This window comes from Mustela erminea, chromosome 8, assembly GCF_009829155.1.
Source record: "Mustela erminea isolate mMusErm1 chromosome 8, mMusErm1.Pri, whole genome shotgun sequence".
Lineage (NCBI taxonomy): Eukaryota > Metazoa > Chordata > Mammalia > Carnivora > Mustelidae > Mustela > Mustela erminea.
Window position 1 is genome coordinate 28,146,926 of NC_045621.1, and position 10,081 is coordinate 28,157,006.

The 10,081-nt window shown below is 51.7% G+C and overlaps 1 protein-coding gene across 2 annotated transcripts; it reads left to right on the forward strand.

Annotated features, from left to right (window-relative positions):
* The first annotated feature begins 2,031 nt into the window (after positions 1–2,031).
* On the forward strand, positions 2,032–8,604 carry CATIP (ciliogenesis associated TTC17 interacting protein). 2 transcript variants are annotated; one of them, XM_032354783.1, is made up of 10 exons: positions 2,032–2,320; positions 2,483–2,575; positions 3,612–3,812; positions 4,131–4,186; positions 4,858–4,944; positions 5,137–5,304; positions 6,373–6,497; positions 7,545–7,621; positions 7,906–7,994; positions 8,191–8,604. In XM_032354783.1, the coding sequence occupies exons 1-10, from the start codon at positions 2,296–2,298 to the stop codon at positions 8,419–8,421; spliced, it is 1,152 nt and encodes a 383-aa protein (XP_032210674.1). In that variant the 5' UTR covers positions 2,032–2,295; the 3' UTR covers positions 8,422–8,604. The 2 variants fall into 2 exon arrangements, with proteins under 2 accessions (XP_032210674.1, XP_032210675.1); XM_032354784.1 differs by lacking the exon at positions 3,612–3,812.
* Positions 8,605–10,081: the final 1,477 nt, after the last annotated feature.

The following is a 10,081-nucleotide window of genomic DNA, read 5'->3' on the forward strand; positions in this document are numbered from 1 at the left end:
CCAGCATCTGTCATGTCCTGATTTGTTAATTTAAGCCATTCTGACTGGTGTGAGGTGGTATCTCACTGTGGTTTTGATTTGTATTTCCCTGATGCCGAGTGATGTGGAGCACTTTTTCATGCGTCTGTTGGCCATCTGGATGTCTTTTTTGCAGAAATGTCTGTTCATGTCCTCTGCCCATTTCCTGATTGGATTATTTGTTCTTTGGGTGTTGAGTTTGCTAAGCTGTTTATAGATTTTGGATACTAGCCCTTTATCTGATATGTCATTTGCAAATAGCTTCTCCCATTCTTTCAGTTGTCTTTAGTTTTGTTAACTGTTTCCTTTGCTTACACATAATTCTAAATCTTCCTGAAGCTGGTAATTACCTAATGAGAAGACATTGGAAGATTACCTTCCTGAGGACTATGGTGGGGGTCGGGGGTGGGTGGCCAACTCCTTTGGTGATGGAGGTTTCAGAGAAGATTTGTGTGTGTGATTCTTTCAGGCTGAGCCCCTTTTTGTAGCCACTATGATGCAGACTCAGACACTTACAAGGTGGGGACCAGATCGGCCACAGCCTGGGGTCTGAGTCCTATCATAACACAGTTTTTGTCTTTGTCACCAATCACTACCCGTTCTGTGGCACTTGTTTGGATTCAACCTATTGTCTATTTGCTGCTTCATTTTTCTTCGAATTCTCTCTAGGAGCCAGACTGGCTTGAGTCGTGGCTCTGCCAATTACAGTTGCCCCTTGAACAACATGGCGGCTGGGCCCACCAACACTGCCCCGCCCTTTCGGACACCGTTGAAAATCTGGGCATGGGTCACCTGGCTGGTTCAGTGGGAGGAGCATGTGACTTGATCTCAAGGTCATGAGTTAGAGGCCCACATTGGGTGTAGATATTATTTAAATAAATAAACAAACTTAAAAAAATAAAACTGAAATTTGTGTTTGTTTTTTTTTAAAGATTTTATTTATTTATTTGACAGAGAGAGATCACAAGTAGGCAGAGAGGCAGGCAGAGAGAGAGAGGAGGAAGAAGGCTCCCTGCTGAGCAGAGAGCCCGATGCGGGACTCGATCCCAGGACTCTGAGATCATGACCTGAGCCGAAGGCAGCGGCTTAACCCACTGAGCCACCCAGGCACCCTGAAATTTGTGTTTTAAAAAAAAGGGAAAACTTAAAAAAAAAAAGAAAAGCCAAATATAACTTTGACTCTCTCCAAACTTAACTATTAATAGCCTACTATTGACCCAAAGTCTTACAGATAACATAAAATGTTGATTGACACACATTTTGTACCTTCTGTTATTATATATGGTGTTCTTCCAATAAAGTAAGTGAGAGAAAAATGTTATTAAGAAGTCATAAGGAAAAGGGCTGCCTGGGTGGCTCAGTCGACTAAGCATCGCACTCTTGATTTCGGCTCAGGTCATGATCTCAGGGTGGTGGGATAGAGCCCTATGTCTGCTTGAGATTCTCTCTCTCCCCCTCTCCTCCTGCCACTACCCCCCCCTCATCTAAGTAAATAAAATCCTTAAGAAGAAGGAAAAAGAAAACATTAGGAAGAGAAAATATATTTACATTACTGTACCATATTTACTGAAAAACATCTGCCTATAAGTGGACCCAGGGAGCTCAAACCCATGCCGCGCGAGGATCAACTCTATCAGCCCTGTGACCTTGGGAAGACATTTAACCTCTCAGTGCCTCAGGTTTCTCAGCCATAAAGTGCAGGGGGAAAAAGGACCTGCTCAGAGGGTTGGTCTGAATATTGAATGAGATCACCTGTGTCCAGCCCTCCAGAACAGTGCCAGGTCTACAGTAAGCATAGCTTAAGGGTTTGCTGTGACTGTCATTGTTATCACCATCATTCTCACATAGGGCACTATTCACGGGGCATCTAAGGGGGGTCTACGCATGTGAGGTCATGTCTGACTCAGGGCCACAGCTTCCAAGGTCATTCTTTTTTTTTTTATGTTTACTGTTATTATTATTTTTTAGTAATCTCTACACCCAACATGGGGATAGAACTCATGAACCCGAGATCAAGAGTCACATGCTCCTCCAGCTGAGCCAGCCAGGCACTCCCTAAGGTGATTCTAATGACCCATGTCATCCCTCTGCTATGTCAAATGTTCCCTCTGCAGGACAATGCTTCAGGCATCGCCTGAGTTACAAAGCCCACAGTTCCTACCATTGTGTCCAGGTCTGGGTGTTTTGTAAGATGTGTTGATGGCCCTTTAAGAGGCGGTAGCTGGCTTCCGGTTGCCGTGGAGACAGCTGGACGCAGCCTGGGTAGCAGAAGGCAGCATGTCCTCTAAACTTCAATCCACAGGTGGGAAGGGGGCTGTTGGCACTAGAAATTGAAGAAGCATCTTCTCCTCTTCTCCCCCACCATCCTCCTTGAGGTGGCCTTGGGGATTTTGCTTTGGGGACTCGTGTCCCATCCCTGTCCCTCTCCCCAAGATTGCCACCTCAGCCTCTCCTCCTTCCCTAGTGCCCAAAGCCAAGGACCACCAGCCCTCAGCTGAAGAGAGTCTGCCAGCCCCAAAGGCCAATGCTGAAGCCATCCACTTCCTCAGCACCCTCGGTAAGCCTGGACAGTGGGGGCGGTGGGGGCACAGATGTGGAGAGGAGGGAAGAGAGAAGGCCCAGACCTGGCACTGTCTCTCTCAGCCTTGATTCCCCTGGGACTCAGAAAGGGTTCAAGGGTTATTGATTTTTTTTTTTAAACACAGAAAATTTTTTGTTTTAATTTTTTTGTGTGTGTGTGTTTTTAAGATTTTATTTATTTATTAGAGAGAGAGAGAGAGAGCATGAGCAGTGGGGAGAGGGGGAAGCAGACTCCCCACTGAGCAGGGAGCCTTACATGGGCTCCATCCCAGGACCCTGGGATCATGACCTGAGCTGAAGGCAGCTGCTTAACTGACTGAGCCACCCAGGTGCCCCAATAATTGTTTGTAAAGATTTGTTTATTTGGAGCACCTAGGTGGTTCAGTCAGTTAAACCTCTGACTCTTGCTTTCAGCTCAGGTTATGATCTCAGAGTCCTGAGATCGAGCCCCATGTCAGGCTCCCTGCTCAGCCAGGGAGTTTGCTTGAGATTCTCTCTCTCCCTCTCCCTCTGCCCCTCCTCACCCAGCTCCTGGGCTCAGGCTTTCTCCCTCTCTTTCTCTAAAATAATAAATAAATAAGTCTTTTAAAAAAATAAATAAAATAAAAGATTTATTTATTTATTTGAGAGAGAGAGCACAGAAGGAGAGGGAAAAGCAGACTCCCGCTGAGCAGAGAGCCCGACATGGGGCTCCATCCCAGGATCCCGAGATTATGACCTGAGCCAAAGGCAGAGGCTTAACCCACTGAGCCACCAGGTGCCCCTATTTGTTGATAATTGTCAAGAGAAGACCCCCAAGGACCTGGGGACTCGGGGTGGTGGCAGGGTCTTCACCTGCTGTCTGTTGTACGGGCTAACGGAGGGAAGGCAGGAGCTGCCTGGGACCCAGGAGATGAGGAAGGGGTGGGTGGAGATGGTGGGGCCCTGCCAGGGCGGGGGTGGGGGGTGGTCTGAGAGTTGAGACCCAGGAGCTGGGGCTTTATCTGTGCCCATGGGAACCCCCACGCCCCCAGAGCAGGAGGAGCTGCAGATGCTGCTGTTCTCTGAGACTCTGGCCATGGTCTCGGACACGGGGGAGCCTCAGGGAGAGCTGACCATTGAGGTGCAGAGACGGCAAAACAAAGATGAATTTGGAGTGATGTCACACTGCCTCTTCGTGCACGCCTTTAGCCGTGGCTTCATGGACAAGATACTCTGCGGAAACTCCCTCCTGGGTAGACTTGTTGCTGCCTGAGGCTTCACCTCCGTCCTTCCTCCCTCCCCCTCCACCCCCATTCCTAGGATCTTCACTCAGGACCCACCCTGGACTTCACCTTGGGACCAGAAGGCAGCAAGGAGGGTGTGTAGGAGGTGGGGGTGACAGGGACGTTAATCACAACTGCAGACTTAGGACAAGAGCGCCTCTTAGTTTCCCTGCAGTCACAGTCCCCCTGCATCCTCCAGCCTGGGCCCCCACCCTTCCGCCCTGCTGTCTCCCGGCCTGTCACCTGCGATGAGGTCGTAGTGACGGCAGCCTTCCCCTCCTGCTCCAGGCTACCTCTCATGGACACTGCATGTCATGGAGCAACATAGTCAAGAGTTCATCAAGGTACCCCCTGGGGCCCCAAGCCTAGACCCCAAACCAGGGAGAAAGAATGGAGACCCTGGGAGGGCGGGGGAGAAGAATGGGGGGACTCAGGGGGATGTCACCCCCAGCTCTCTCCAAGTTACCCTGTAATCCCCATCACACTTGGAAGCCAATCCATCCGGGGCAACAGGTTGTGTCTCGTGACCTTCTAATACACGAACCCTGAGTCCAGTCCACCCGGGGGCTCCCCAGGCCAAGAGCCCAGTACCTCCCTGAGGACCATTCGGGCCAGCCTTTCCCAGAGCCTGGCCTTTTCTAAGGGCCCTTCACCCCCTCACCTCCAAATTCTCCTGCTCTGTGCCTCCCACACCCAGCCGCAGCCACTTCATTAAATTCTGGAACAGGACCAGTTTTACATGCTGGAAAGCACTTGTGCCTAAGAAGTTTCCCACAGAAACCATTCCCTTCTTTTAAAACCCGTGTTCTGAAGGGCATTTGCTTCTTAACTTTCTATTACACCATCATATGCCTTCTGGTCTTGAACTTCACTACAAAGATATTTCTATCCAAATTTCCCTCAGTTTTCTCATTTCTAAAGGAGAACGGGGCAAGGCGACCTGTGGGGGTGCTGTTCATGTTCACTCGGGACCCAGGCCAGCTCCTGCTTCTCCCCTCCCTGCTCTGGCCCTTAGTTCCGTGTCCTCCCCATGGAGAGGAAGATGACTTTGGTGAAGCAGGATGACCAGCTGACCATGACCAGAAGTGTCAAGGAGGGGGAGGTAAGGGCGAGAGACAGGTAGGGGCTGTTTTCCACATCCTCTTCGAAGCCAAGAGCAGGGGCCAGATTGTGTTAGGACGGGAGCCGGGCGTGGAGACTCAGCAAGGACCCTATATGAGCCCAATACCTGGCTTTCCTGTCCTCCCCACCCCTTCCCAGATGGAAGTCCCTGACCCAGACTTTTCCTGAACAGGAAGTCAAGACCGAAGTGACTTTTATCCCAGGGAGCTCAACCATGGGCTTCATCTCCGAGGCTGCCAACCTGGTGTTGCTGAGGGTGATGGCCTGGCGGCAGACGGTGCCCAGCAACGCCCGTTTCCTGGCCTTGGACACGGAGGGCAAACTCTGCTACTCCACTTACGTGAGGGGTCTCCCTGGGTGGGGGACTTGGCCTTGGCGAAAGCCAGGAGGGGCACAGAGGTCGCTGAAGCAGGGGAAAAGACAGTTTCAGGTGTGGAAGAGCTGGTGGGCTGGGGCCCTGCCGGTGGGACTTCCAAGGGCAAGAGAAAGCAAGTCTTCATGTGTTCAAAGATCACGTAGGGGCAGGTGGTATGATAAAGAGGAACCAAAGCGGGGAGCAGTTGAGAAGCAATGCTTCTTGCCCAGAAGTCAGTCCAGGAAAAATAAACATAGCGGAGGGCTGCTTTTAAAAGAAGTATTTTTTTAACATCAGGAAATGCACCTTTTCCAACTGCATTTTTATTATGTCTCAGACCTGAAGGGTTCCTTTTTTTTTTTCATTTTCTTTTCTTGTGGCTAAAACTTCGTGATCAGCAAACCTAGGGCTTTCTGCCATGTGCAATTTTAAAGCTATGCTTCTAAGCACACATTTTGAGGGCTGATTTGACCAACTTTGTAAATGACATTCCAGTCTTTTCTATCGCAAACATGACAAACAGGCCCATGTCACTTCCCCCACCTTCTCTGAAACACAGTTCCTGCATTAGCTCCTTTCGGCCCCCTGTCCGCAGCTGCTCCCAGCGTTTTAAATTGTAACGACAACAGGGAGGACTGCGGGCAGCAGCAGGGGCCACAGATCTCAATCTAGCCCCCTTCTCAGAGCATCGCGGACCCCGCCCTCAAAGAGCCTCCCCATGCTCCCCGCCCCCACCTCCTCAGGCTCACACCTGTTGGATGACCTCATCCCGTAACTGAATCTGCCAACCAGGAGAACTTGGTCATCAAGATGAGGAGGGGAGGGTGGGGCGAGTGCAGCATGGAACTGGCCTTCTACAAGGGGACGCGCACTTAACTTGGGGGTGCGATTCAAATCCTGTGGTGGCTGAAGGCCTGGACAGCCAAGGGTTGTTTGTCACTGATAAACAAGGAACGAAGCAGTAAGGTGGAGAAAAGCGCCAGGGTGAGATTTGGGGGAGATGCTGGTGGGCATCCACATCACCTCCCTCCCTCTTATCTTGGCTGCTTCCAGCAAGACCTGGGCTTCCAGAAGATCCAGGTGGACCGCCAGCAGGTAGAGGTGTTCATCGTGGAGCAGACGGTCCACTCAGTGAAAGGCATCCCCAATTCCTGCCAGTTCTATCTGCTGTCGGATGGGTGAGCTACTGACAGTGGGGGCTAGGGGGCAGTGTGGAGCACAAGCCTGGGAGCTGGATCCTGGGGGCGGGCATGAGGCCAAGGAAGACTACTGACTCTGGGGACACGACCAGGAGGAGCGCCCCTCTGCTTTATCCACATCATTCATTCTTTTCCACATCATTCACACATTTTCTCCTTATTCGTACCATGTCCAATTCGTGCCCAATGGGCACGCTTTCCCTGATGCAGTCACGTCCAAACCTCACCAAGGAGCCCTGCCTGAATGGCTGAGAAAGTCAATACTAACCTCACAAAGCCTAAGGCATGGTAGCTAAAGCAGCTGCCACCGCTGGGTATAATACCAAAAAGCACCAGGGTCTGAACAAGGACACTGGGTAGAATCAATGTGCATTGGGGGGAGAGGGGGACATCCCGGCACATTGTCAAGCTGTCACTAGCCCAGCACAGGAGTGAAATCGTTAGAAAATTGGGGAGGGAGGTGGGGGAAGAATTTGTTTCTTGAAATTTCCAAAGAGGTATTGATAGAATAATTATATAGGGAAAACAAATAATCAGAACATCGTTGGCTTTCCTTATTTGATAACTTAGCATGTTGTTTCGATTTGGGGGGGTCACAAAGCAGGAGGCTCGTGAGGTTTTTTCTTTTAAGATTTTATTTATTTGACAGACAGAGATCGTAAGTAGGCAGAGAGGCAGACAGAGTGAGAGGGGGAAGCAGGCTCCCTGCTGAGCAGAGAGCCTGATGCGGGGCTCCATCCCAGAACCCTGAGATCATGACCTGAGCCCAAGGCAGAGAGGCTTAACCCACTGAGCCACCCATCGTGAGTGTTTTAGTGCACACCAGCACACATCTCCAAGCGCACAGACAAGACCCAGTTTGAAATGCGGTGCCGTTATCTGGGGACCTAGGAATGAACATGACCCTAGAACTCAGAGATAAGTGGTGTTGGGGAAGCAGCAGCAAAGGAAGGCCCCCAGGACCGCGGTCAGAGGGGTGGGCTGGTGTAGGAAGACTCCCACTCTCACACCTGCGTTGTATTCCAGGCACCTGGCCAAGAGAATCCAGGTGGGTTCCCCGGGGTACTGCCTGGTCACCCAGATGCCTATCTTGAGGGAGAAGGGTGAGTGAAGCCGCAGGCTGGTGAAGACTTCACGAAGGAGAGGTGGGGAAAACAGGGACCTTCCGGGGTGCAGAGGCTGGACTGAGTGGAGACGGGGAAGTTTTGCCCTCCAGCCTCTGACTCCAAGGCAATTAGGGGAGGATCACTTTGCAAGGACCCCCTTCCAGCAACTCTGGCCATCTGAGCAGAACCTGGGACTGCAATTTGAGTATTCTTGGGCATCCCCCTGTATCTGGGGAAGGTTCTGGCGTGAGAGAGTGCCGCCTTCCTCCCTCCGCACCCAGATGAGATTGAGACTCGCCCCGTATTTGAGAAGAAGCCCCTGGTGTGGGAGGAGGATATGGAGCTCTACTCGAGGTTCGTGGACCGGAAGGTGAGGAGAGGCTGCAGCCAGCCTGGGGTCCCCATTCCCCCCTGCGCATGAATTCCACCATTACCGATGCCTCTTTGTGCCTGCTTGAGAGGCACACCTGGACGGTTGGAGGGCCCTCCTTGGGGCGAAGGGGGCGGCGGAAGGGTGCTCCCGGGGCGCGGGGTCCCGGGCCCCGCTCAGGCTCGGTCCCCGCCAGGAGGAGCTCCGTCTCAGCCACAGCAGCTATCTGCGACAGCACCCCGAGGCCCAGGCGCTCATCTCAGACTTCCTGCTCTTCCTGTTGCTGCGCCAGCCCGAAGACGTGGTCACCTTCGCCGCGGAGTACTTCGGCCCCTTCGCGAAGCGCCACCCCCCGACCCCCGCCTTGCGCTCCTCCCACCGGCCCAGCCCTTTCCGCTCGCTGGACCCCCGGGACCTCTTCCACTAGGCGGGGCGCGGCGGGCGGGGACCTGCAGGAAGTCGGGCGGTCGCCGGGGACGCAGCGGGGAACCGGAGGGACTCACCCCAGAGGCGCGCCTTGCGAGCTGCGGGTTTTTTTTGGGGGGGGGCGGAATAAATTGGCCCTATCCCCGCAGTTCCGCTGTGGGCGCGGGAACCTTCCCTGGCCAGAGTCTTGTGTCTTGGCTAAAAAGAGGAACTGTGAGCAGAGTTTATCCAGCGAATTTCACGCTTCTTCCAAGATGCTATAATCAATACTCCTATTTCACGGGTAAGAAAAGAGAGGCGCGGGAAGGTTGAGTTACTTAACCTTAACAGAATTAGTACGAGGAAGCGGGAGTCAAACCCGGACGTTGGATGCTAACGTTAGATGCCACACTCTTAGTCCTTAGGTTTGTAGGGATAAAGGGGCAGGGCTTCTTGGTGCCCCGAAGCATAAACCAAATTACCCTTCTTCCCGCTCCCACCCCCCAGAAAAAGAGCAGGGGCTGGTGGGGGATCCGGACCACCATGGGCCTCGCTCATCACCTCTGAAGCCTCCCAAGACATGTGGGCCGCCAGCTCTCACACTCCACCTTCTTTTCCACTGACAGGAACCCCTAAGCTGCGTGCAGGGTCCCCAGTTACCGACTCCCTGAGAAAAAAGGATAGGCAGGGAATCATCGGCTCCAGTCTGGCCAATGGCTTTTTTCTGCCCAGGGCTGGCCACGGCTCATCTGCAAATATCAGGCAAGCTTCTCCGGGACAGCTGGTAACGGGCATGCAGGCCGCATCCCCCCACTTACCCACTCATGGGCCTGCCTCTTCCAGCTGAGGGAACCCCCCCACTTCCCCGACCCCCCCAACCTTTGCCCTGCGATGAGGGCAGCCATGACTCCAGTCTCGGGGCAACAAGGCTTCATGAACTACCACTTGAATTGAGCCTTAAATAATTTTTCTTAAATACTTTCTTTGTCCTCATCCCTTGTCTCAAAAGGAATGCATGTTCATTAGAGGAAACTGAGAAAAGGGTACTAAACCAAAAGAAGAAAGTGAATTCACCCCAGTTTCTCAGCCTAGAGGCAGCTTCTCTTAACATTTGGCAAATATGCTCTTTACTCTTTTTTTCTGATGCATAAAAGTGGCCCATGTTCGTTCAGCATTTACTCTGTGAAGTAGTTTGTTTACTGTCTTAACATTACCATTTTTTATTATTGAAGTATAGTTGCGATACAATGTTATATTAGCTTTGTGTTCAGAATGTTCTTAAAATTCCTTTTTCTAAAGACAGTTTGACTTTAGGGGTGCCTGGGTGGCTCAGTGGGTTAAGCCTCTGCCTTCGGCTCAGGTCGTGATCCCAGGGTCCTGGGATTGAGCCTCCCATGGGGCTCTCTGCTCAGCAGGGAGCCTATTTCCCCTTCTCTTTTTGCCTACTTGTGATCTCTCTCTCTGTCAAATAAATAAATAAAGTCTTTAAATAAATAAATAAGCAAAGCAAAGATTACTTTGCTTAAAAAAAATTAAATAAAGACTGTCTGACTTTAAAGATTTTATTTATTTGCCAGAGAGAGAGAGAGAACAAGCACAAGCAGGGGGAGCAGCAGACAGAGGAAGAAGCAGGTTTCCCGCTGAGCAGGGAGCCCCATATGGGACTCAATCCTAGGACTCTG